The following is a 27,870-nucleotide window of genomic DNA, read 5'->3' as shown; positions in this document are numbered from 1 at the left end:
TAGCTGCTAGCTCCCAGAGGAGTTACAGGCATTAACCTTGGGGGAGAACAGAGAAGTCCCCTGAGCTCTGCAGGACAGAGCTCTGGATGGTGTTCTGCGCCTGTGAAGCCGCAGCAGTGTCACCTCTTCTGTACTAATTAGCAGTTACTGTGGATCTGACAACTAAGGACAGCATGAACTTTCATGTAGATAAGCATGGGGAGACAGCAGACAGTTCTAAAGCAAGCAAAGGATCAGAGAGGAAAGTAATGTTGACAGTGTGGACTTCAACAGTCTGCACGAAATAAATGTCCGAGTAGAGTACCTGGTCACTGTTGGCAGCAGACACCTCCTCACGAGAGTGATTATTGAGGAAACGGTTTAAGCACTCACCAGTTAAACACTCAGAAATGTGACATCTTTCTTAGGGATAACAGCCATGGGAAAGTTCAAGAGAATTTATTTTCTTTTCAGCATTACCTTGTGGCTGGAGTATTGGTTTCCTATTTCCAGTATTGTTTGTGCATTTTATGTCAAACATCCTTTGTATAAAACCAGAAATAATACAGAAGGAAGGGATTATATTGGTTATATATGTATTGCTGTTAGAGTATACCACTAGAGTTCTGTTTAAAAGATATGTACTACAATCTCCCCTTTCATACTCAAGAAAGTGGCTGTGACTGTACTGGGCAAAAAGTCCAACCTTGTCTGTATACATTGGTTATAAAAGTCTTACAGTGACTCTGGCTGGAGTCCCTTAAAAAGCTGCTGTCCCCAGCTGTCCATTAATACACTTGAGCACATGTTTTGACTTGGAAACCTAGCTGTCTGGGCAAACCTAGTCTCCTTCAATACAGGTTTACTTAACCCATCTTCAGTGTAGGTTGAAGTTAGCCTGGCTGCCTTGACATGGACCCAGCTCATTGTGTGACTCTCTTGCTGATTTTGCCCATCGGTGGTGGTATCGAGAGGCAGAATGACCAGATGAGGACAGTCATGTCTTGGTCCCCCACAGGGTTTGAACTGAGTACCTGTTGAATCAAGCCTTCTGATACTGTTTTTGGTTCCCTCTGTGAAACAGGGAAAGCAGCGAGCACTCTGCTGCTGTGGCTGAGCCAGCTTCAGACATGTTTACAGTCCTAAGCCACCACTAAAGTCACTTCTAAGGGAATTAAAAAATCAACACAGCATCCAGGCTTCTCCACAGGGGTTGTCTGGTTTGTCTGTTTATATAATTGCTTCTCATTCAAGCCAATCATTGCTGATGAAAGTAAGAAGATGAGCCTATACCAGACTGAAAGATTTGTTTGTTTGTTTGTTTTTTTTTAATTAGTTATCATGGCTTTTCCAGTACATTTTTAAACAAGTTGAACAACACTTGTAAGCTTAGGGATACTCTTTGATTATTAGGACCTGTGAGGAAGAAGAGCAGGTGTTTCATTTTTGGAGGAAGGCAAGCACAGTTGCTTTGTGAGGGGTAGCTAAAACTGAGAAGTTAAATGATTGGGTTAAGGTTTAGGTAGTAAAAGAAGAACAACAGAAGAAGAAGAAAAAAAATATAGCTTAAGCTTGAAAAATCTTTGAAAAGCAAATGAATCTGTGCTGTTTATATTGTTCTCCCTGAGAAGAAAAAATAAAGGGGTAGTGTAGTTTGATGTCTAAATGAAGTAATCTCGAGGAAAAAAAAGATTATATTTGTTATACTGTATAAGAAAAAAAATTAGAAGATAATATGGCTTTGTTTGCAGTATTACATAAAGAAGATTAAAGAGGGGAAACAAGCTGCTTAAACACTGTAAACTAATTAGTTCGACGAATTGTTTTCCCGAGGTTCATGAGATATGAAACATTGGCACCAGTGCGTGAAATACACTCTGCCTCAGTGCTCTTTTCAATTTATTTTTCTGTTAGTGTCATATGTGTGTATAAAAAAAGAGCAGCCAAAAAGAAAGAGATTACAGAGGGAGACCAAAGCCTGTCAGATGATTGAAGCTGACATTTTGTCATCTTAAGCACGGTACAGGAGGGCCCCCTTCTAATACCCGTGTATAAATACCAGCTTCATTTTCTGCTATCACAGACTGCGCTGCCCAAACGATGTCATGACAGGGCCCAAAGGGATTCCTGCTGCTGCCGCTGCTGCGCGCCCAGTCGCACGCGAAGCTGTGCACAAGCGAGCTGACATCTCGCTAATTAGCTCGCCCAACACCGGGGTGCTGGTGTGGGTGGCCAGATGGGGGCACCGGGTGCTGGGTGGTGGAACAGCAGTGGCAGGTGTTAGGCAGGGCAAGTGTTTCAGCAGCTTCGGGTTTTTGTCTTTTTCTGTGGGTCGGCAAACAAATTGGGTAACGTGCCAGATCGTGCAAGCATTCAAAATACTACACAGAGTGATCAGTTGTTCATGTACTGGAGGCACTTTCCTCTAGGAAGCCAGTGCCTTTGATAAGTCTTTATAATTTGATAAACGTGACTTGATAAATTATATTTAGTTTCATAAGTTATTTTTGTCCTGTGACATACCTAAACACTTGATCAGATGTGGCCAGTATTGTCATATGTGTAAGGTGGTATACCTGTCTCATGATATTGGACAAAATAACCAGGATTTTGCCACTCTATAGAAACATGGCAATACAGATTCCTCTTTTTTGGTTATTTTTTTTTTATTTTCAAATGCAGATAGCAGTATGTGGGATATGACTGTATGGAATCCTACATAAACTTTGAAATAATGTAAGAAGTTCAGAGAGTAGTGCTTGGGAGTGCCTCTACAAGTATAAGAATAGTTTTGCTTAGAGAAAATGAGGAAGGAAAAATCCCATTATGACTTCAGGTTGTATTTTTAATAGTGTTGAAATACTGGGGATAGTGAACATTTCAATTTAGACAAAAGCCCAAGGAGTTTTAAGTAATATCTGAGGGGCGCTGAATATATAGCTGAGATAACATAATAAGGACATAGTAGATACATCATTTAGCTGAAGCTTCATCAGTTGCTTCCTGGAGGTGAGAGGAGGAGGAGATTTGATTTTTCCTCTGGGTTTCCTAATGATTCTTGCTTTCTTTGGGACGCACATGACATTCTGGTTTATGTATACAATGTAGAACTTGGGAGTTGCTGATATTTACATTACTACTTATGAAAAGATGTCTGTTTAGTTTATTTTGTTTTGTTATGTTTTTAATGAATATAAATCTTTTGCAAATGTTATGTCTTAGGTGGTAATCATCTGCTCTATTTCAGTTTGAATTTCTTAAGTATGCGACTATGGAATATAGATAGCTCAAAAACCAAACCAAAACAGACCCAAAGCAATGGATTTGGAAAGGGTAAAAAGGAACCAGGGAAAGGAAAGCAGGAGAAGACGTGCTCAAAAATCAATTACTACGTTATGTCCTGCTTTCTAAAGCTCTCTGGTGGCGTCCTGTTTGCCAGCAGCGGTACCCACCCAGCATTCTGCAGTAGCACCCTCAGCATCAAAGCACCTTCCCTGCACACAAATCGCTGCTTGACCAAAGTAACAGAGAGCAGGGGTTCATTTACAGACCTCTTACTCCCACTTGCTTGCTCGTTCCCTCCTTCCTACCCTCCTTTCTCTCTTTCTGCTATTGAGGTAAGCGCATTAGTTCCTAAAAAGTGAATCCAGCCTCAAAATCTTCGTAGCATGGGTTCTGCATAATTACGGCTTTTAAGTAGGCAAATCAGATTCTAATTAGCACCACAGTCAGAACAAAGTGCTATTTTTATTACCCATTACAATGCATTTACTTACATATATAACCTGCAGTTTCAGATGTGTTATTCATTATTTCTTCTTGTTGGTCACAAAGGTAACATTTGCTACATACGATTTTTGAAGTTACCAACTTGGGCAGTCCTATAAAATCATTGTTCACACAGACATGAACAAGCAGCACTTGTCAATTTTATGTCAGGCCCAATGAACTAAAAATATGCCTAGTGAGGAGGATGATTGCCTCCTTGTAAAGGTGACAGTACAACCCCATCTTCCCCCGGCAAAGTGATAGAAAAGACATTTTTGTAGTTTGCGGTAAAGTAGAAACTTAGAAGTGAGTGCTGTTGATTTTAATCTGACATTTTCTTCAAAATCCAGAGCTACTATATGGTCCAATGCCATGACTGATCTTTGTTATGTACTTCTCTGAAGAAACAAGCTTCGTGTTACTTCCATTAGGATGTGGTGCTTAATACCGCTTAGCAATACTCCCTTGGAGGAACATACGGTGTGTAGTATTCTATCATGTCAATAAGAAACAAACTTTAGCTTCTTAAAAAGAATGTATTTAAGTTTAAAGTGGTGTCTGATGAAGAATGAGCTAATCTGTTGAGGAATAGAAGGGAATAAAACCTCAGACTTTTTTCAGAAATAATTAGATACTTAGGGACCTTTATGGGTTCCAGAAGTAAACCCGTGTGACCCTGTCCTATTTATTAAGACTGATGAACTCTTGTTAGTGTGTTTACTATTTCCCTCTTGCATTGCCACTTTTTTACAAGCTGCCTAGAAGTTTGCAACTTTTATACTATATATTACGTTTTTAACCGTTTGACTTTTTCCATAAAATTTATTGGTTGTGGGAGTCTTAGAAATTCTAAACTACTTAATGATTCTGGCTGTATTCATTATATAGCCTTTATTTTTATTTTATTTTATTTTATTTATTTTATTTTATTTTATTTTTTCTGACATCTGGGTAGATATCTTCTGAAATTTACAAAACCTTTGTGACTAATCCCATAGGCTGACCTACACACTGAAATCCTACCAATGTTTGTTGCTGCTAATTATTCTGGGTAAACCTGTGGGAATCAGGCCCTTTCTTAATGAGTTTGGGAAAGCAACTAAAAATTTCATTCCCTCTCAGGGAGATTACTTGCCTCATCTTTGTGACTTCTGTTTAGGGTAAAACTTGTGTTCTGCATAGAGCTGGTGTCCACAAAGGTGCTAGTTTAATTTTGTTTTCTTAATTTGGAGTAAGCGAGCAGGGAAGAGAGAGGGGACTGTATCTGGCACTGCAGTATAACAAAAACAGCTGTGTGATATGGCACAAGTGGGTTATTAGATATGACATAATGTGTAGTATTTCTATCATGGCATTATATATGTCAGAGCTTTTGTCAGGCATTTTTTTTTTTTGTAAGCTTGAAATACTTCTCATGTATTTTCAGTGGGTATCAGTTAAAATGTCCAGAAATCCCTCTGCAACCAATCAGTTTTGCTTCCTCTAAATATCTGCCTTTAATTGATGGGCTTGTTAAACTGAGTTAGGAAGCCATGGGGAGCTCAACCTACACTGTGTGGACACAGCCATAGCTTGACACAGAGAGTATGGATTTGGAAAGGTTTTGGGCAGCACAGCTTCATGCAGACAATCTTTTTTTTTTTTTTTTTTTAGTAGAAATCTATGTAATTGATTTCTTGATACATTTTTAATTTTTCTTTTGATCAGGAAAGCATTCTGTACCTGTGTTTTGCAAATGTTATACATGCATCTTTTCTAATGACTGCTAAAGAAGAACAACACCAGCAACAGGTTTTTTTTGTTTGGTTTTTTTTTTTTGGTAATTGCACAGATACTTGGTTTTGAAAGCAGTTGAAACAGCCAGCAGTCTGTGGTGGTGTGAAAGAAAAGAGATTTTTATTCTGTAGGGAACGCTTTTTGGTTGTTTGTTTTTCTCAAATGAGGTACCAAAAAAAGAAAAAGCTGAAAAATCTGTTCCTACTTTTTCATATCTTTGCTTTAAAAAGTTTGTGTGTTAGCAAGTGTGTTACCTTATTAAGTCACACACGAACATCCTTGGTGGTTTAAGTATTTCTGCAGTGCTGTATGATGCAGACATTTCAGATCAGCAAAAGTAATTTGAAAAAAGAAAGTGTTATTTCATTTCAGCACAGGTTATTGGATTTCTTCCAGGACATAGCTTATATGTAATAGAATATTAAAAGAGTGCCCAAATACCAAGATTATTCTTGAATTCCTGCCAGGAATTTTCGGGCCACACACTCCAAATTTGCATAAACTGACCAGATTTTTTTACCATACAAAACTGCTGATGGCATTTTTTAGATGAAAATGAAACATTGCAACTCATAATCTTTGCATTCTGCTCAACCACTCTGCAGTTTTGTGTTGCTGCAGGCTGTGCTGCAAAATTCAGTAACATTCACAGTTAAAGTTATCAGTATCCAAAGTGGGTAAATCTTAGCAGTCTTGAGTTATTAGCTCCCCAGGTTTACCAAGCATAAATGTAGTTACTTCCAGCCGCTATTTCATGCAGTTTGTTATATTGCTGTTAAGTGCTAAGAGTTTTTCTTTCATTTAAAAAATAATTAAAAAAAATCTCTTTTAAATAAGTGTGTATATATATATATGTATGTATGTATGTATATATGTCAAAGTCTGGTAATTAGTTAAGTGCCATGACTATAAATTGTTCCTTGACAATGCAGTAATACAAACCTTCTAAATTTCCAAGTGTTTGAGCAGAAGAATGAAAGGGGGAAAACAAAAAAAGGAGCAGTGTGAGGAGTAAGCACTAATGGACTAAAGATGATGTGGGACTTCCCTGAGCTTTGAAAGAGCAGACTTTCTGGAGTGGGACTCCTGGGACTTCATAGGGAAGGAGGAGGACCACAGCCAGTAAATGGGTGTTCCCCCCAAAGATTGGGAGCGATCTTCTCCCGAAAATCCTCAGGGAAATTAATATTTCTATCAGAGGACCTGCAGCAAATGTAGGTTTGATGACCTGAGGCCTTGGTGCCCACAGTAAGGTGGAGAGTGAAGGTGGCAAAAGGGAGTGTGTACCTGTGTCCTGGGCCTCTGCTGTACCTCGTTAGGCAGCCCGTGAAATCTGTAGCACTAAAATTAGGGGCAGAAGCATGGGCCTCCCATTTCAGGGGAACGTGTTGACGGGCACGTAAACAGCTGTGTCTGTTTGCTTGGGGGATATGTGCGAGGGGCCAAGGGGTCAGCAATGCATCGAATTAAAATTAAGTAGAGAATGAAGGCTTTGGAAAATGCCTGGCACAAATTGGTTACAGATTTACGTGTTGATTGTGTGATTTGCTTATGCAATTCTACATGCTCACTTAGAGGACTCTGCATCCTGTATTTCTTTAATTGTGTATTTTCCAGATTAGCCAAAAAAAAGAAAAAAATATTTTTTCATTTTGTTTTTCTCTGACGAGTTTTGATGTGCCCAGACATGCAAGCACTCCATATGGTTGTTTTTTTAGGAGGGATCAGCCTAAAGGTCTGCAGCTATCATGTATGAATTTATTGAAAGTTCATAGTTTCTCATGGGGGTGTAGCAGGACAGAGTGGTAGGAGTGCAAAGTTCTCTGAATAGTTCAGTGTTGTATTTGTGCATGTGCACACCTCTACCAAGTTCTCTTCCAACCATAAACTTACTTTACCTTTTGAATTTCATAAGTTTTGCTTTTATAGTATCCAATATTCAGTCCCAAATTGTAGCACACTGTCTTGAGTAAACTGAAAGATCTGTGCACCAGGAATGGAAGAAAAGAAATTCTATTTCCACCTGTAACAGAGATTTTTCCGCAAAGTATATATGGTTTTGGGAAGGAGGTGGTGTTGGGGATTCACATTGAAAGGATTTGCTTTCTGCAAACTGCAGCAATGTGAACTGTGATTTAACAAATTAGCATTTTTAGTTTGTGCTAAGATTGTTAAAAAAAATAATAATAAGGTGATGGCAACATAGTTTGATTTTCAGAGGCGTTTGTGGAAAGCCTGAACCATAATGTCTGTGAACAGATGAATGGCATTTTTGTACATTGTTCAAGACTTGTTGTTGCAGTAAAGACTGCAGTAAGTCAGTTTGCCAGTGTTACAGTTAAAGCTTTTCATCAGCCTTGCATTTGCGTTACACAGGTAGTTTTATTTCAGAAGTGCATATAGCTCAGATAACTGATCAGTTTCGTGTAACTGATCTGTATCTGTTTGTGATTCTGCCCTCTTTACCTCCCACATGAGATGTACCTTTCTTGTGGAAATAAGCTGCTGCTACTGCCTCTGCTTGATCTCTATGCTACAGATGTTTCTAATTAACTCTACTGTGACAGGCCAGGAGGATATAGTTACAGAGGCTGACAGGTCCCAGAGTCCTTGGAGGCACTGTTCTGTCACCTGATGCATTCCTTGTGCTAACATCTTTTTGGCAAGCTTTCTTAATTATTACAGCCAACCAGTACCTCTGTGTTTAATATGGAGAGTGTGGAGTGATAGCTTTTAGAAGTCAACAAAGAATGCAGTCTTTGAAAGGCCAAAGGATTTCAGTATCTGTTTTGTGGTTAGGGGCACTGGTGCTGCCATTATGCCTGATTTCAGGTTTTCCTATATTCTGATTTTGTTTTTGCAACAAAAATGTCTTCTTTTGCTCTTTAAAGACACAAATAAGATTGTTTTTTTGTTTGTTTGTTTGTTTTTTTCCTGCTGTAATTCACCAAAGCTTAGTAAACCACGTGGAGGACTGTAATATTCATGCTTTCTTGAATGATGTAGATTGCAAAGATCAGTGGCAGCTAAGCATTGACATGCAAGTTGCTGTGGGCCATCTTCTTTGTATTGCAAATTTTCAGTATTTTTTCTACTGTATGTTGCTACAGGTATCCCATTTTTTTCTCAGCCTGGGTCAGAGAGCCAGCAGTTGGAGAGCTCTTGCATTACACCTGAGGAATCTCTTGTGCTAAAAGAGCATGAGTGTACCTTGGTTCTGGATGAACTTTGCATTTAGAGGCCTCTGGAAGATGTGAATAGTGTTTATGAGGAGGATATTGCACCTACACCTCAAGATAGATGAAAATCTACAAAATGCTGTCTTTAGATCACTGCTTGATATTATCAGACAAAAGTGAAGGGGGTTGCATGCTTCAGTAATGAAAGATAGGAGATACTGTACCAATAAAGAAAGACTGATTCTTTCATAGACTAGGAAACCAGAGCTGCCCATCAAATGAATTTAAGATTGGGAATCTCATTCTCTTAGAACTATCACTTGAGAATAAGAGTAATTATTTCCTATTGCTCTTCATGGAATACAGTTATAATTGCCTTACTGTAACAGTGTTCACATTAACACTTAATTGTTAATGTCCTCCTAATTTGAGGAAATCATCACCTCTTCATATTTCATCACCAGAGAACATTCTTACATTGAAGAGCATTTGAAACCACTGAATAAGGGAAGACTGCATATGAGATATCTTTAGATAGGAAGGTGTAATTCATGTATATATCTTTATTCTCTTGAAATTTGTTTCTGTTGTCTTTTGGAAAGTCTAACTTCTCTTAGAGGCTAAATTGCACTGACAAAATTGTTGGTCGTTCATGAGCAGGAAGTGCTCGTGAATGGGGTAGAAAGATTGGAGTGGTGGGCATTGGCAGAGAAGAGCCGTGGCTTTCTCTATCTCATTTGCACGTTCTGTCTTGTATTGGAAGACATGTCAGTAAGGGTAGAAAGATAACACTGTGGCAAGGTCAGGCTGACAGTGGTGGTCTGCAGTTTTCCCCTTCCAGGTGACTGCAGCTCATTCCTTTGTGTCAAACTCAAGGTCATTATGAAAATGACCCTTTAGGCATGGATTTGACTGTCCACTCAGCAGAATGTTTATGCATTCAGGTGTACTGTAGAAACAAGGAATAATCACAACGACTTCATTTTATCGAAACAACCAGGTATTTGCCTGGAAAGTATTGAAGGCTTGCTATCTTCAGTCATTAAAGCAGTTAAAAATAGTAAAATGGTTTCATTGACCTGAGCCATAGCCACATGGTTTGAGTGCCTGGTGAGACAAAGTTTTTTCTTTCTTTTTTTTTTTTTTTTTTAAGTGTAAAAGTGTGTAATTGTTAAGAAAATGTGAAACAAAGCAATGTACATTCAATATGGTGCACTTTCTACATACAGAGAATATGCATGAAGATGGAAGTGGAGCAGCATATTCCTTTTTTTCTTTTTGGTTAGTCTGTAGGCTTCAGTGCATTGTTGTCATTTGGACCAACTAGGCTGGAAGATTTATGTTGAGCTAGCAGCACCCAGTACAAATGGGTGACAGCTTACCAAGTGTTTCTGTCTTCTATTACACGTTTAAGAGGAAAATCAGTCAAAAATAAAGTTTGGATCTTTCTCTCTAGCATGACAGAGGGCCATAGGAGTCTGGAAGGGTAAGTGGAAGGAAAGATTGATAGGATGTTCCTTGGCTGGAAACACTCCTTCATTCCCCTCCAAGTTGCCATGCCTTCTTGCTGGCACGGTTCCCTGGTTGGGGTACTGTTCTGTTGTGCAACTTCGTCAGGCTCCTTTTATGGAGAGATTCTCTCATAGCTGCCCAAGGTGAGAAAACTGCAAATGGATCAGAGCTTTGCAGGACAGAGAAGAATGGAGAAAGAAAGAGAAAAACTATCCTTTATCTTAAGCTATGCTTGCTTCTATTCACTTCCTCCCTTTGTCAACCAGAGATTAGCAGACACTTCATTATGAGTATACTGATTCATACAAAAAAAATTGTTTATCCACCAGCTGTCTAGAGCCAATGCTGTGCATAGTAGCATTCAATTGTATTTCAACAATTCCCTTTAGATCTGTTTTCACCAAATCACTGAAGCACATTGCAGTGGTGCTCTTTTGTTGGAGTACAAATGGTTAATCTTCAGTCATGTGGGTTTTAACATAAAATTTTAGGTCTTAGATCTGTCAGAGCTGCTGATTCAAAGTTGGTTCATGAAAACAAAATATGTGTGTGTGTAAAAGAGAGGAGGAGGAGAGGTTTTATTGTAGGACCCCAGGGAACTCTCTGTATTGTAGGAGTGTGATAGCTGAATACTGGAGTATTTCAAAAACACCTTTAGAAAGTGAGCCCACTCCTCTGAATAATGTTGATTGGCACAATTATGATTCAGGAATGTCTGTGAAAGGATTGCTTCTAGCATAAGCTGATTCCTTCTCAGGTTGTTTTCTGATGAGTGAGAAGCTATAAAATTTATTTTCTTCTGCTCTCATAATCATAAAATCATTAGTTTGTTAAACACCTTCTACACCCCCCAACACACACACACCTTTTCTTGAGAGTATTTGCTCAAAATATTGTCATTAAAAGCAAATTTTGTCTTCTCTGCCTAAGGAAGACTGCTTAAAATGATTTTTTTTTTTCGTAGTATGGGTCTTGCCTGTTTAAATCTGTAATGTAATCCCGTTTTCATTTGGAGATAAACTTGTTTTCAACTTTCAGACTTTGGGAGAAAAAGTGATCTCAAGAGTTTTCCTGCTTAAATAAATAAATAAGCATCTATGATTTAAAGTTGCTTTAAATATCATTCAAGACAGATTTTATGTAGATATATTTGTTCTATCTAGTCTGTACTAGCTGTGCACTTGACGTGCATATTAGTTTTCTGTTTCAAGCTAAACACAACTGGAATTCTGCAGAGACCAAAAGAGAAATAGTGAAATACATCCCTCTCATCAAAAAAGACAAGCAAGGCAAATAATCCCAAAACAACAACCCAGCAAAATTATTTCTTTCAAAATACATGTAAAAGAAGTTAAGTGGTAAATGTTAACCATGTGAGATATGAAATGAGAATTTAACTAACCAGCACCGTAGATTTTTCCAGATACAATCCTCTATTAATAGGTGCTTTTCTACTCCAGTACATGCAGTCTCAAAAAAACTGTTAAAAATCTGTTACTATACAAGTGTTTATTTCATTTCCTCCCAATTCTCAATGATTCATGCTGTACTGTTGCATCTTCTGAACACTCCCTTCTAAAATCCATGCAAATTATGATTTGTGGTGGCTTCACAATTGTGGAGATGATTTCACAGTAAGTGCTAGATGAATATGCTGTTGGTGTATGTATGTGCAATATATCTTAACTGACATAAAAGAGAAGTAATCCCCACTAAGAAATATTCAGAAGTAAAGATCAACATGTGCATGTTGTGGCTTTCCACATTTGAATTAGCAGATCTAAATGAGATGTTGATTTTTTACGTTGTCTGTGCTTGGTTTGTTCACAACCACTGACAAGATGTGTATGAACTCTAACAGCTACAGGGAGTCCTACCTGAGATTTCCTGCTGTAGCATATATGTGTACACGCATACACACATTCACGCAGTCTCACCACCTTTTTCTTGGCCCCACATGCAGTTTCACAAGTGTTATTACAGTCAAGAGGCACACGGTGTGGTGTGTGTGACTTTCTCCGGTGAATGGTGTAGGAGGCAAGGGCTGTAAAGAGCACTGCTATGCATTCCCACCCCGGGAATCTGGGAGGACTGTTTTGCTGTGACCTTGGTCTGGTTTTCCTCCACATTCCTTGCTGTCCCCAAGCTGTGAGGCTGATCTGTTCGGACAAACTCATTTTGTTAAGTGGAAATTCCTTTAGAAAACTAGGAATAGAAATTGATGGGAACTCTACATGATTAAGTGTTCAGTGATTATTATTTTTTTTTTTCTGCTACCTGTGATGAATTTACTTAGCAGTAAAACTTCGTAAGTATTTTGTGCTTCATGTGCTTTCAACTGGAGTGGTCTGAATTCTTTTTATAGTTGCTATATGACATGACAGTTAACAGTTTGGCTTGGCCAAAGTGTTAAGCTGTGTTTGCAAAAAGAATATATCAGTAATTTTCCTTTACCAGAGGTTTTGTTTTCAGTTTAAATATATATCATAAGAGAGCCTTATAAATGTTGCAGTTTCTCTCTCTCTTTTCAAAGAGGAGAAAGAAGCTGTAGATGTTTTCCAGGGAATGGGGAGAGGGATAGAGAGTTCATCTCTGTATAATACTTAAGTTCAGGAAAGACTGTGTGAGCCTGTAGAAGCAACACAGTAAATAGAAGAAGGAGCTGTGTTTTTGAAAAACAGAAGACTTTGCAATATTCTAATGTTTCAGGACACATGTGGTCACCACCTTGTCTTATGAAAATGCCATCCTGGCAGAAATCAAAAACGTGTATTATTATAAAAGGTCACTGAAGAAAGCATGGGACGCTTTTGTTTGGGCCACAGGTACAAACCTTTAGGTGCTGCTGAGCCCACAGCTCCGCGAATGACAAGGACAAAACAAAAGTTTTACATTCCCAACAGATACCACCCCTCAGTCAGGGGGGCACAGGCCACCATGAAATGCCATACCACCTGTTAAACAAAAGAGCTCGGAATGAGAAGCAATAACCTGTTCTCCAGATGTTTATCACTTGGGTTTACATACCTTCTTTTGTGTGTGAGAGAATTACCTGTCATACTCAATATTTGATTTAATCCCAACTTCTGCAGTAACGGCTAATAGTTGAGTAATTTAAAAAAGAAGTTTATTTCAGCTGAATTTTTTTTCAGTTTGGTTCAGAAGATGCTATCTGCAGCAGCTTTCTCTCCAACACACCTGAGTTTGTGGTGGAAGCCTGTGTTGTGTTGTCTTGATCTAATGTCTCAGTCAAGAAAATGCGTTATGTGCCAGGCATGGAATAGAAAGCTAGAACACTTTAGGGGTTCAATCAAGGGCCAAAATACTCTGCAGTAACTTGCTCCAGTGGAAGAGTGTCTCTTATTTGTCTCTTGGTGAAATTGCCTGTTATAAATCTCCTACTGATGCTGTATCTGCAAGTGATTGCTTTTACTGTATCTTAAAAGCTTTTCATACCAAGTTCTTCAACGCTCTTTAAATTTTATATATTGCTTTGAATAGCTTTCATTCACACTTAAAACCCCTCCTACTTCCAACCTTACTGAAAGTGGACCCTGCATAAAAAAATACTGCTGTGCTTAGAAGTTTACCAGTTAAACACTTAATTCCCAGAAATATAGCTCAATAACTGCAGCCTTATACCTTTAAAGAAGACAATGAGTCATGTAAAATTATAGCTATTTTAGATAGCTATTTAGATAGATACTTAGATCTGTCGCTCTCTCTCCTCTTCATGTTCCTTCCTTCCCCCTGCCTCAAAAGAAAAGAGGAAATAGGGTGTGGGGAGGTTTGTGGGTTTATTTAAAACTATATAAAACATAATTTACAGTTATTGTGTGGGGAAACATATCCAGCTATATTGTTCATAGATTTTGGCAAGAGTTTTCTCAACTATATGCTCTAGATCTACACTTTCCATTGGTTGGTTACAGGTCCACTTTGTATCAGTATTTTATTCTTACAATGTCTGCCATGTTAAGCCCAAGTGATTTTATTACTGAATTATTTTTTAGAGGATGTATTTTTAGCTCAATCTATTTCCTTGTTCTGTAGTTATTTAAAAGGTATTCAATCCATTTATCTAATTTTTGGCCAGGAAGAGGTTTTTGGGGTTGTTCAGAGAAAGGTTACCAAGTTAAAGGCACAGTAAGTCTTAAAGATACGGAAAGAGGATCACTCCTTAAGGGAAACAATACAACATGAATACTTCCTTATATTTGTTTAAAAACAAAACAACAACAACACTTTTTTTTTTGTTTTTGTAGTCATAGTGTTAATGTCCAGCTGTTTTGAATGAGCTTGTTGGGTTTTGTTGGTTTTCTGTTTTCCTTTTGTTCAAGCTGCCTTAGAAGAACAAGAAAACTTTTTCCATTTTGCAAATTGACCAGAGGCTACTCTAAACGTGCAATAAAGCTGTAAGGCACATGTGAGACTCATCAGGAAAACACAAGTAGAATTCTAACCACCTAGGTGCTGATTTTATTTCTTTTTGTTTGTTTGTTTTTTCGTCCGCAGCCAGAAAACAGAGGAATTTTGTGGAATCTTATTTAAGACAGTGTTAGAATTCCCAGTGACATTAATGGGAACAGGTTCAGACATTCTATATTAAATTGTTATTTCTTATTCAGCATTGTGAATGGCTTATTTGGAACAAAGTTTGCAATTGAATTTAAAGTACTAACACCAACTCATCAGTGGAACAGATGTTTTATTTTCTGTTTATTTGCTACATTCTTCAACGCAAGCCATGGTGCTTTGGCCAAAAGCTTATTACGCGCATCTAAAATGCTTGTGTCTTAGCCTCTCAAATAACTGCATGCAGTTAAGGTCTTCAGCACGAAGTACAATTACTGTACATTTTGAAAAGTTGCAGAAAATAATTGATCAAGAGGTTACACTATGTAGGACACAATGGAACTTGTATAGCCTGGAGCAGAAAGTTTCTTCTTCCTTATCCGGTGCAGTAATGTAGATTATGCCAAGCTGTGCTGGGCTGCACTCTGGGGAGGTTGATCAGGATCTCTGCTACTGTGGGGCAGCGTTGTGCTGCCAGAACAGGGATTTCCTTCAGGAGCAGGGCCGGGGAGAGGCTAGGCAGTATTTCCAAGTACAAACTATGAAGGGAGTGCTATTTCTGGGGTCAGAAAGCTTAGCATAAAGACACTTGTCCTGCACTCAAGTCTATCTAATGTGTTGAAGATCTCAGAGATAGATAAAACGTCTGCTGAGTGCCTCTGGCCCCAGTGTAGGGTTGACTAAGCTGAGCTAATGCATAGCTGGTAGAACTTCATGAACTCAAGTGAATATATTGAAGCAAAATATCCTGTGTTATGTTACCCATTTTTTCACTTTCCTTTTACCTTAAGTAATTGCCAGATGACTGCAGAGTCACCCAGTTATACTGAATAGCTGGAACATTTAGTTGGTGGAAAAGGCTGTCCATGAGTGTGTGTAAAAGCACTTCACCCTGAGAATGAATTGGTGTCCAGTGTGCATAGTCTATGAATTGGTCAGAAGGAGATAAAGTTGCTTACCATCCTTGGTTTTGAGTGATGACCTTGTCTGTGTTTAGAAATAGTGAAGAATCTAGTTAACTGGAAATCAAAGACTGAAGACTTTCAGATGGAATTACTGCTTCTTCTGGAGTGTTTCACACCAATGAACCAGCTCTTTCAGAAGAACTTGAAGTTAGCAGGTAACGAAGATTACCTGGGCAAGATGGCCCTAGTTTTTCATTACAGGGGTTAATTATAAATGGAATATAATCCAGGGCAGCTTTAAATGCAAAGGAAGGTTATATCAACAATTGATGCTATTTTTTATTTATTTTTTGATAAATTGTGTGTTAGTCAACTTTTCAAAACATCAGTTACACTGATACGCTTTCTGTGTGACAGGCTGCAACTGAACCTTATTATTCATACAACATGTCTGTGTGATGTTACCGAATCAATTTGTGCTGTATCCATTTTGCACTTGAGGATAGTTCACAGTCCTGTATGAGCAGAAATGGTTAGCTGGCAATAGTAGAAGACAGAGCAGAAAATGGATGGAGTCCACAACCTTTTTCTTTGTGGCAGCAGCTCCTTCTTTCATCCACTTTCAGGTTTTTTTTTTCCTTGCCTCATCAATATGTACAAAGCAGATGTTAAGTCAAAAAGCAGATATGCTCTTAGCTCTTTACAAATCAATTCTTCTACATTCTAACAGGCAGAAAGTTAAATGAGGGTAGGGAAAGGTCTCTATCTTTTCTGACTGGCAGAAAAGGGCCGTGCCTGGCTGTAATTGCTTATTGGATGTAATTCTGTTCAAAGACAGACTGTTCAGGACTTGGCAGCCCAGCCTTGCCAGTGCTAGGCTAGTTTAAACCAAAGTACAGGGTATTTCTTATGTTGCTGAGATGCAATTCATAATATGAATGATGGAGCAACACGTGAACTTAGTAAATAAGGAAAAAGTGAAACCTGGAAGGTGTTACATGCTGATGTGTTGTACACGTTTGGGAATCAAGGAATGCTTGCACAGTGATAATGGCCTGATTTATCTCAGAAACATTTTTCATGAATTGAAAGTAAGATGGCAACTTGAAAGGACAGGATGTGAAATCGATCAGAAAAGGAAGTCGTTAGGGCTTCTGCAGTTATATGAGTGCAGTTAGTGCAGTGCAATTACTGTTCCTCACTAGCTTGTCTCTTGGTTCCTTTCATTGTAAAGTACACTGGCGCACTCTCATCGACCTTGGGCAGCTGATGCTATAAATGTGTCTGCTAAGTGCAAATTCCAGTATAGTCCTGCATTGCCAGTTGTCACCTGCCTCTCTCCCTCCCTCTGGTGCTTGGAGCTAATGCATTCTTCCTTTGGAGTGGGTTTCACTGTCCCTCATTAAACAGACAAAAAGTTTCTTCGTTTCTTCCCTCACTGCCTGATGAAACTTGCTCTCTGAAGCTTAGTTTTATTTTATTATTCTTGGCTCGGATGCACTGGGAGTTAAATTACAAAGCCGATGTCACCTCACTCTCCGCAAACTAGCTCCCAGAGGCATTTCATCATGGTGTTCACGTGAGACCTCGCAGTGCTGCAGCGGGGCTGCAAAGTGCCTAAGCAAAACATTATGCAATTATAAGTAATAATAATAATAATTAAGAGACAAACAAAAAACACAACAGAACAGGTTAAAAAGGAGGTGAGCTGATGGCCAGGTTCCTCAGCAGAGCTGCCAAGAGCCGCATGTCCCCTGTGAGCCTGGAGCCCAGGGTGGCAGCAGGCAGGCCGCAGGGATTTGCCCCGCGCTGCGCTAGGCTGGGCCACAGCGAGGGGGCTGTGGAGAAGGAGGCCCCATGGAGGAGCAGGAGGCAGCCAAAGCAGAGATTAGCCCCAGGCAGCACTGCAGGGTAGAAGGCAGTGCAGGAGAAGGCCTGGAGGAGGAGGGAGAGGTTGCTTCGGACTCCTTGTGATCACTAAGCCCTTGCCCAGCTGAAACTCTGATCTCTGCCGCAGCAAGTTGTATGAAAATAATTGTATCTTGTTTCCCAGCTTCTTGCTGCTTCTTTTATGTGGTACGCTCATCCACTAACCTGAATATTTTTTTATTCTGCTATTAAATTCTCTCCTGCATTCCCGGTATGAGGGGAGTTCTGTCTGTTCTGAAAGGAGATGACTTCTCTTACATAAGGCGCCTGAAGCACTGGAATTTTTTGAGAGAAGGAAGAAAATTAAATTGTGTGTTTCATTAAGTTCTATTTTTCAGCTGTTTCTTTTTCTTCGCATGAAAATAACAGTTAAAAACACAGATTCAGGTGGAATAAAGCTATTTGTAAATTCACATTTAGTTCATGGAGCAGTTTAAGGGAAAACAGTTGCAAAAGATGAAGCAATCGTTTCAGCAATCAAAAAGAAAATTTAATTTAAAAAATTGCTAACTGTGTTATAAGAAGACTTAAGCTTTCCTCGTGTCCCCAAACCAAAAGTTACATGCACAGCAGTAATGCTTACGTGTTTATTCATTCTGAACACCGCAGCTGGTTCCTTCCAGCTAATTCCTGTAGTCAGTGCTTCAGCAAGGAAACAGACTTGTGTAAACCCTTGTATCTTCTGACTATGAAGGGATTTGGGTGAAATTCAGGTGGCAGAAGCTACTCCTGGCATTGGCAGGTCTCTTGTCTGAGCAGCTGCTCAGAATTCACTGCCGAAAACAAAACTGGCTGTTGGAATAGCAGGAGTAGCAGATAAATATGAAAGTTGGCTGTACTGCTCATCTCATCTTCCTAATTAGATATTTATGTGTCCTCATAGTATCCAAGTGACTCAGTCATCAGTGGTTATTTTCCCACATCAATGAAATATTGCTGTTTTTTTGCCATGGAAAACAGCAAAAACCTGAGGTAGGGCAGCATACAGGAAATCAGTTATTAGGCCAACAATGGACCACATCGCTGAGGTCCTGATCCTACTACTCAGTGCCTTGTTCTGTCGCATGGAAGCTATCTACTCACCCCTTTACTGCAGGCCACAATAGATAAGAACCACTAATAATAAGGAAATAATGGGATAGTCACAGGAGGATCTAACTTTATGCATTTATGCATCCAACTGTTCCAGTGTCTCAAAATGCCTTGATGAGCTTGTCCTTCTGTGTATTAACATTGTGAAGAAATTTACTTCTTTGTGGAGACAAGAAAACAGGGTAATGGGGTAATCCTGCAGTAACAATCTCATCACAGTGCTCATCGGCTGATGGATCTCACCATAATGTGTAGTCAGATGCAAGTGGCTGAGAGGTGCAGTCCTCAGTGCATTTCAGGCTCCTGATAAAAAGTCTGTAGATGTACAGACAGTCTTCCTTGCACTGGTCAGATGGTAAGTTAGAGGGGCTGAGCCTTAAAAGCTTTCTTCTGTCACTTTTCCTGATGGGAGTTTTGTTTAAGTCAAATGATCTCTGCTCTGGAAAATGCCAGCTGGATGAAAAATAACACAGACTTGAGATATCAAAGCCTGAGACCAAAACAGAGGAGAGTGTAGAACTATTGTCTCCATCCAAAGGTTAAGACACAGCATTTCACATCCCCATCTGCAAACAGCAAAAGTGTAGGTATTCTGCTGATTGAGTGTCAACAGCAATGTTTGATGCTGACCTGTAAAATCCATTGGAGTAGGCTGGAAACAAAAATGCAAGAAGTTTTGTAGATGTTGAATGTAACCCTGCCTGCCCAATCCAAACCATCTCTGCAGAACATTTGCCAGTGATGTAAATCCCAGGGTTACTGACAAGGGGGATTTACAGAGCAAAAACCTAAAGTTATTTCCTGAAGTTGTATTAAGTTAGTGATGAAAGCAGCTCTTCTCCACTGACCCTTGTGTGAAACTGCTTTTGGGTCATCAGTGGTTTGGTTAAGCTCACATGAACATTTGTTTACACTGAGATTTTTATTATTGTTCCAAGAGGATGTTTAAATTTTCTGCAGTCTTGATGGGTACTGAAAGGTCTGGTACGTGTCTTCTAACTAAAGCAGACACTGATTGCATACAGCTACTGTTATGAACCTTGAAAGTGGCACAACTTCATTTTCTGTGTGTTCAGGCAAGCCCTTCTTGGAAACTTGGCAGTTCAGAGACCAGCTGGTTGTAGTATTGTTGCGTACTTCATAGAATCAAAGAATGGCTTGGGTTGGAAGGGACCCTAAAGATGACCTAGTTCCCACTCCCCAGGGTGTCACCCACTAGATCACAGGGATGTCACCCACTAGATCAGGTTGCTCAGGGCCTCGTCCAAGCTGGCCTTGAACACCTCCAGGGATGGGGCATCCACAGCTTCTCTGGGCAACCTGTTCCAGTGCCTCACCACCCTCTGAGTAAAGAATTTCCCCCTACTTCTGTACTCTGCATTTGGGAGGCAGGGGGAGCCTTTTGCCCAAGGACAAATTCTGGGACTTGATAAGAGGTCTACAAAAACTTTTGCGGGAGAAGTCCACCAGTATCTCTGTGGAGGCTGGGAACCAGGTGATAGACAGAAACACGTATCTGGAGCTGACTCAGATTCTGTCTGTGGCCGGGCTTTGTTGGAAGGGACACAGTGTCTTTGACTACTGCTGTCAATCACACCAATGTCAAACAACAGGCTGGTTGACAAAGTTCATAAATGGAAAAAGCAGTGCAATCAAAAATTGATTCAATTAGTTATTTGTTCTAATTACAGCTTATGAGTGCCATACTGGCTTTCGTATCAAAAGAGCAGGTGGTATAATATATATGTTTACCAAGGTAAGGCAGAGGAGCTGCATGTGTATATATGCATAAAAAATGGACTAGAAATCCTGCAAGCAAAACAAAATGATGCGGGTGAAATTTACATGCTGAAGTCTTAAAATCAGAGGTTCTGCTTCAGTAAGTCAGTATGGTCATCTGTTATGGGAGCTGGGATGCTGATGTTAACTGAGCCAAAATGTTGGTTTTACAGTTCATTAGCAGTCTTGGTGAAATGAGCAGCTCATGCTGCGCCATCTAAAAAAGTTTCTCTTTCTAAAATACTCCGAGCCCCAACTATGAAGCTGAGTAGAGACAGATAATTTTTTTTTCCAGTCCACATTTGTCTGAATAAAGGCAGGTGGGGTTGAAAAAGAAATTTTTTCTTTAAGTACTTGCACAGCATTCTGAGGGAAAGAGACAGTTATTGTTTCAAGAAAATTTCTATTTGGGAAAAATGTGTGGTCTCCTGACATGTAGGGGATCTATAAAATAGGTCTGCAGTAAGCTCTTTCACACATTTACTCATTCCGTCTTTGGTTAAATGATTTCCAGCAACACACTTGACAGCTGTGAATGTATGGGTCCCGCAGATCTCTCCCTGGACGAGACCCATTAGCAGCATGAGTGGGTCTGGGCACAGATATGCACAGCAAGCTGATTCTTGCTTATCCTGACAGGAGGAATTTAAAAAATGTGCCAGCTTTCAAGGGTCAGAGGCTAAAATATGGATGTGCTTGTTGCATATTTTGCTTGTCCCTTTAATAGACAGTTTGACACATTCTTTCAGTGAACTTTCTGGAAGACAAATAGCTCAAACTGGACAAAAGAGAAATTGCTCTCGTCAGGATTCCTGTACATGTAATTACCTTCAGGTGTCAAGTGTACATGGTGACTGCTGATTTTTTTTTTTCTTCTGTTCAGACATTTATACCTTGTTGTGTAGCATTTAATTTTATTAACGTGGACATTCTTAAAGGGAGGACATAGAAGATCAGTTGTTTCAGACTTCGCTTTCCCTTATGAAATGGCTGATTTCACATTGTAGATAATTCTCTTGGAGACATGCTTTTGGTCCACTTTTTTCAATCAGCCACGTGGAAGGATTCATAGATCTCCTTGCATGGCTTAAGCACTGAAAGCTGCTCTTAAGCCTTTCCTCTTCTTATGCATGTGGATAGCTGGATCTTTATGAAAAGAATAACTGTTTTGAGCTCCTTTGTTCCTTTGCTTTTAAGCTTTTTGTGTGTGATATGCTTAACAGTTTTGGAAGATGTTAAATCAGCTAATCTACCATGGTGCAAAAACGTTGACAAGATGTGCTTCTTAAAATTACTAGCCTGGGAATGTAATTGTCAATACATATTACTCTGCATTCAAATGAATACTCATATTTTTTTTCCAGCAGTAAGCAACTAATGGATGGATGACATTACTGTAGTCAGTAAACGAAAAGTCTCAGAATACAGAGCAGTACTGAGAAAAGATAGTATGAAACCTGTTTTGAATATGTCTTGAAGTTTCCTGATGATTGGGTATATGGTAGTCAGTTACATAAAGGAAAAAGGAAGTTTTATTGTGAAAGGCTGTATTTAAATAAAAAACAGTCAAAATACTGCTACAAAAGATTTCAAAGTAAGCAGTTCTTGATAATTTAATTTAACATTAGATAACCTTTTGTTCATCTGGGGACTGCTAAAATTTCATTATATTTTTTTTAAGTGACAGATTGGTTCTCCATTTCCAAGAAAATCTGTAGATATGCTTTTTTTTTTTTTTTTAGTCTATATATGAAAGCAATCTCAAAATGACAGAAGTAGAAAGTTTAAGCTAATTATGAAGGGAATTATTCACTTTGTTCATATAGGAACCCCTTTAATATTAGGAAGAGTGGGTTAATGATGTAATCTGGCTTTCAGTCTGCTGTGCATCTTCATCAAATAAACAACAACAGAAAGCCCTCGTTTGGCATTTTTGCCTAAAGGCTGCTGAGAGCTGATTATTCTTCTAATCAGAACCATCACAATCAGGGGAGGCAATTAGCTAGGTTAGGTCTCTGCTGATTTCTCTTGTGGCCCTAAGCATCAGATGGCCTTGAGCACTCTTGAATCCCATCAACAAGTATTTGAGTAATACCTGTTTTGCTCCACCTGTTGTCATTAAGACCTCTTTTTTTCTATTGAAGTGCTTGGTAGTGTGCATGCTTATTTAAATTACACTGTCATAGGAAGACATTAGCTATCCTTCAAAACATAAAACTTTCTAGGCTAGATGATAAATAGAGTTTAAGCTTCTATTGTGTAGTATAAAATAGTAGATATTATTTTTATACACCATGTGCACGTTTCTGAGTGTGTATTTCTGTATTTTTATCAATAACATTTATTTTCATACATAAAGCAAATATACTTAAAACAGTCAGATATGTAATTAGATATACAGCTTGGGCATGTCATGTGGTGAACCTTCATGTTTGTAAATGGTAACACGCTCCTTCTGCTTGCAGTCTGCTCCAGTCATTAATTCTGTTTTTCCCGTAACTTTTGCACGCAGACGATGCCGTTCTGCTTAGCTGTTTATCTACCCGAGTGGTATACTTGATATCTAAATGAACTAAATATTATAGTTCGTATTTTTGTCGTATTCATCCCATGTATTTATGTGCTGAAACCAGGGAGTTGCTCCCTGGTTTGCACTAATTCAACAGAAGGGGAAACTTGATCCAGTAGGGCTTGGGGGGGTGGGGGGACGTTTTTCTGTACAGATCATGTATAACTCAAGTAACTTGCAAACTGTCACATAAACCCTCTATACTGTGTTCTTAAGAACCCTTAATGACTCAATAATGCTTTTCTTTCTTCAGTTTCTAGTCTCCTTTTGTACAGTGTGTGGTTTACTAATGATAAAAAATGAAACAAGCCAAATGTACATAAAATAGAAAAGGCACGTTTAGCTTAAACCTACTACAGGCAAAAGAAAAAGTAGGGCACAGGTGATTGAATCAGCAATTCCCCCCAAACCGTCACTGCAGCATGCTAGTACTACTTGTGTAAAATTCGTACTATTTCTCCAGCATAAACGTTGGTATGCAGTTATGACAAACCTTTTTAAGAGGTGTTTTTTTCCAGAATATGGGCTCCTTCAGTTATTATTGAAAGGAAGAATCACTTTTTGGGACAGTCTTGGAGTCTTACACCAGATTTCATCCATTTTAAAAGTAATGTCAAGATGATTCTTTTTCTATATTTGTTGATGGAATAATTCAGCATGCTAAGTGGCTGTTCGTCTTGCTGCCACTGTGATTGAATTAAATTTTGGGAGCAGGATCTGTTTTTTTTGTTGTTGATGTTTGTTTGTTTGTTTGTTTGTTTTTTGTCTTAGCAGAATAGGGATTTTTGGATTTTACCTATGTTGAAGAATTTAAATAATAATGTCAGTATTCAGTTCAGCAGATACAAAATCTAATTTTAAGGATATAAAAATAACTGAAATAATGTTTACCCAATCAACCTCAACATACTAAGAAGTCATCTTCTCTGTTGTGCTGCACTGGAAATCATCTCCAAGTTTCAGGTTGGAAAGTTTAAAATAGCTGATTTCATGAAAGGAAGAACAGATTTCAATTAGCCTTAATGTAGGTTTTGTCGTTTACAGTGCACTAAAGTGAACAGATATTCCATATCCCATGTGCATACCCCATGTGTTCTGAGTACGCACGCTGGAGCAGACTGTACCATTTCTATGTAACACATACATAACTGATACTAACCAGTGGAGCCGATTTAGTCCCTTGCTGTCTGGGTAGTTAATCAAGAGCATCATCTCAGCACATAAAAGTGAGAAAATTACATGGGTGAAGGGAATTAAGCTTTAATGTTTGAACACATAGGAATTAACGTGCTGTCACCTACGTTCAGATTACTGGTAAGATCAATGGTAGCGGATTGATAAAGTCTCAGGTCGTTTTTTATCTCGCTTAGTGAGGGCATAGTAGCGGTGATGTCATGACCTTCTAATGGACCAAAGAACCATATTTAAAATGTTAATCCTGGTGAGACTTTTTTCTTTTGTGCTATAAAAGGTGCCCGCTCATTAAAGTAAAAGCTTTTTAACCCTTTCTCCTTGTGGATTAAGAGTCAAGTATTGAGCGTTAAGATATCTGTAGTTCAGTTTCCTGGAGATAGAATAATTAAATGAAAGTCATAAGAGGAATTACTGTAATAATATTGATAATGAATGATTCTCAGTATGAAGTTATTCGTTATTGTGGTTCATATCACAAAATGCTGTGTTCACACATTCTTCTTTGGCTGAGGTAGTTTTCCTCTTACTTCAGCATAATAGTGAATAATTTTAGACCACTATATAGTCTATGTGGATTCACTGCTTTGTTGAATGCTTTTCTGCACGGTTAGGCCCCAATTCAGGAAAGCATTTAACTATTTACCTGAATCCTTTGGCTTAGTCTGTGCTTAATGATAAAGAATCAGCTTAACTGCTGTCTTGAACAGAGCTGCTGATTAGAACAGGGAACCTTAATAGTCACGTATCTGTAACCTTTTTGGAACTTTAGATGTCAGAATGTATTTTTTACAACAGTTATAGCTATGACTTAAATAGAGAATGAATACTCATGTGCTGTTACCCAGACCATTCTTGAATATAACAAAAGATCTCTTAACATATATTTAATGTTTTCAAATAATCTGAGTCACCACATGTGCAGGTTGTGAGCATGGGGTAATACACACTGAAAGCAGAAGATGCTTGATCACTGACAGAACTAGCTCATAAAGAAAAGCAAAACAACTGATGGAAAAAAAAGAAAAAAAAAACAACAGTAGAACAGCTTGATTCAGCAACTCATGAAAAACAATCTGATAGCTTAGCTAAAGGCAGTAATTTTGTGCTTTTTTTGCAGTCTCACTGTAACCCAAGGAATTGTTAACCTTTTTTAAAGGAAAAACCTTTGTTTCTTCAATGTAAAAGCTAAAGTAGATAGACCACTATATTTACATTACTATCTTAATAAATCCAAACTTACTGCTAATATGTTTAAAGCATATAATTTATCTTCTAGTGAACATATTTCATGTGCATAATAATTAACATTTTTTTTACTTCATTGATGAAAGGACAAGTTACAAAAACAAAACAAATGACCTCCAGACATTCAGCATGTTTTTTCCAAATTTGGTGAAGACCATAGTCTTAAATTGCATTTTGCTCCTGGGACCTTGGAAGGCATAATTTAGGAGATTTTTCATTTGAAGGAAGGAAATGGAGGGCTCTACAGAGGTTTCTCGCCATGTAATAGGAAAAAAGCAGGTTTAAAACAAGTTAGATTATGTTTGCTTCACTGTAAGAATTCTTGCAAAATATCTTCAGGGCATGATAACCTCTCAAGAACTGTAGAGAACAGGTTTGAGCGTTAGAAGAGCATTCCTAAAGAAATGACCAGCTGATTATGAAGTGTGTGTCCCTAAGACTGCAGGACAAGCTGAACAATATAAAACTCTAAGTTATCTTTGAAGTGCAATAAAAGTCTTTTCAGTTGCATTATTTTTGTTTAGAGTCAAAGCATACAAAATGAAAGGACAAATCTTGAGGTCTGTATTCTGTTTTAATCAATCCTTAGCTAAACTTATGCTAGAAAATTAGGAAGCCTGCATTTATCTAGTCGTATGCGGCAGCCTCTTTGCAGACCTGGTGATGTCCATTTAAATCCAATTTTTAATATATTCATTTACAGAAGTGTTTTGATTAAAATCACAAATTGGTATTATGGAAATCAAGATTTTTTTTTTGTGGTGTTAATTTGTCTTCAAAAAAAAGAGTCTTGTAACTGAGGCATTGACAGGGTGTACCCTTTCCTGACTGCTACAGGTAGCAAAGATGAAAATAGTCAGTTGTTTAACATTTGAGCACTACTGTGCTTGGTTAGACACATTTATAATCAGCTGTATCAGTTCTTATAACTCTTATTCTAAACAATGCAACATCACAGATTATAAATCACTTTCCTATGTATGAAATTCATGGTATAAATTATATCTCTGGCAGAGACTGCCAGGTGTCAGGCTCCAAAAAGAAGAGGAGCAAGTACTTTTCCATAAAGCTGTACAACTCAGTGCTGCAGAGCGTATTATGGTGAATTCCCAGAGTTCCCACAGGTTTGAAAGATGCTCAGACTGAAGAAGAAAAATTTATCATTCTCTGTTGAGTGTGAAGAGCCTGAACCTCTGGCTATGCGAAGGATCAGTGACAGTTGTAAGGATGTGTTGGGAAGGTATGACAATGTCTGGGCATCCTCCGCCGGCCAGTGCTGGGCGCTGTTTGTTGGTTTTGATGGGCCTTTTGCTCAGGCCCGGGATGACTGCTGTCATTGCGGTCACATTGCAGGGGGCCAAAGCGGGCAGCAGAGTACATGCAGTGCGAGAGTTAGCTGTGATACATGCCTAAAGGCAGCAGAAGAGGTACGGGATTGATGCTAAATCAGGTGCAAGTGGAAGGATGAAATACTGCTGGGGAGGGCAGCACAGTGCCCACTGGGACAAAGCCAGAAGAGTTGAGGATTAAATTGGTTTGGGCTTGCATACATCTGGTACATCTGTATGTACCAGAAGAACAGAGTAGAAAACAGGCATATGGCAATGGAAGGAAATACTTCACATAGACCATGCCTATTTTGTAAACATTTTTATATTCTTTTGTTTTACTTTATTGTAATGTACTTTGTTTCTTTATTCCTGAACTAATACTTCAACATAATTTTGCCAGGAAGAATTAGTTCATATGTTCAATAACTCATTTTAACACCTCTGGAACAATGCTAAACTTTCCAATAGAAAATAATGGCTCTTGTCAGATCTGTGCAGTCTCTTCATCACATGTGCTTTGTGGTGTCTGTATAATAAGTAGGAATAACAAGAGAGGGCAAGGAAATAAACCTTTGGTTAAATTTGTCTGTGATATACTCTGCTTCTTATCTTAAGCCTTAGTGTCTGTACCTCTAAAATAGTACTATGTTTTATGCAGACAAGGTCATCAGTCAGTTGTGAATGAAGCAATTTCACTACAGGTTGAAGATTGGAATTAGTTTAAGATTAATTTGGAATCACTTTTAGAAAAATGCAATAGGGAAATTAAGAGAATAGCTTCAGTTTTACCTCTCAGAATTTCTTGATTGATCTGAGAGCAATGCATTTTATTTTCCCTCCCTATTTTTCTCTTATATGAATATTTTATCCATGCATATAAAAGTAAATGAACAGATTTTGCACCTTTTATTAAATTGATATGTATATATACGTATTGAAAATTAATCTTGAAGAAATAAGAATTCTAAAACCCTGTAATGAGAGCTCCGTAATTGGAAAAGACTGTATTGATCACTGTTTTCATTAATCTCATTTAG

At 38.6% G+C, this 27,870-nt stretch overlaps 1 protein-coding gene across 11 annotated transcripts in view; it reads left to right on the top strand.

The window, feature by feature from the left end:
- Positions 1-27,870, top strand: part of EFNA5 (ephrin A5) — a 212,641-nt gene that overhangs the window by 133,625 nt on the left and 51,146 nt on the right. The window contains exon 1 of one of the 11 annotated variants that reach the window (XM_083818791.1): positions 12,199-12,522. The exons of the other annotated variants lie outside the window; for them this stretch is intronic. Within the exon in view, the coding sequence (XP_083674917.1) occupies positions 12,449-12,522 (74 nt within the window). The 5' untranslated portion in view covers positions 12,199-12,448. Of the gene's footprint in view, positions 1-12,198; positions 12,523-27,870 lie in introns of those variants that run through there. 11 annotated transcript variants of the gene reach the window in all.

This window comes from Anser anser (genome assembly GCF_964211835.1).
Source record: "Anser anser genome assembly, chromosome: Z".
Classification (NCBI taxonomy): Eukaryota; Metazoa; Chordata; class Aves; order Anseriformes; family Anatidae; genus Anser; species Anser anser.
Note: the sequence above shows the minus strand (reverse complement) of the source record. Positions and strands in the feature narration are given on the sequence as shown.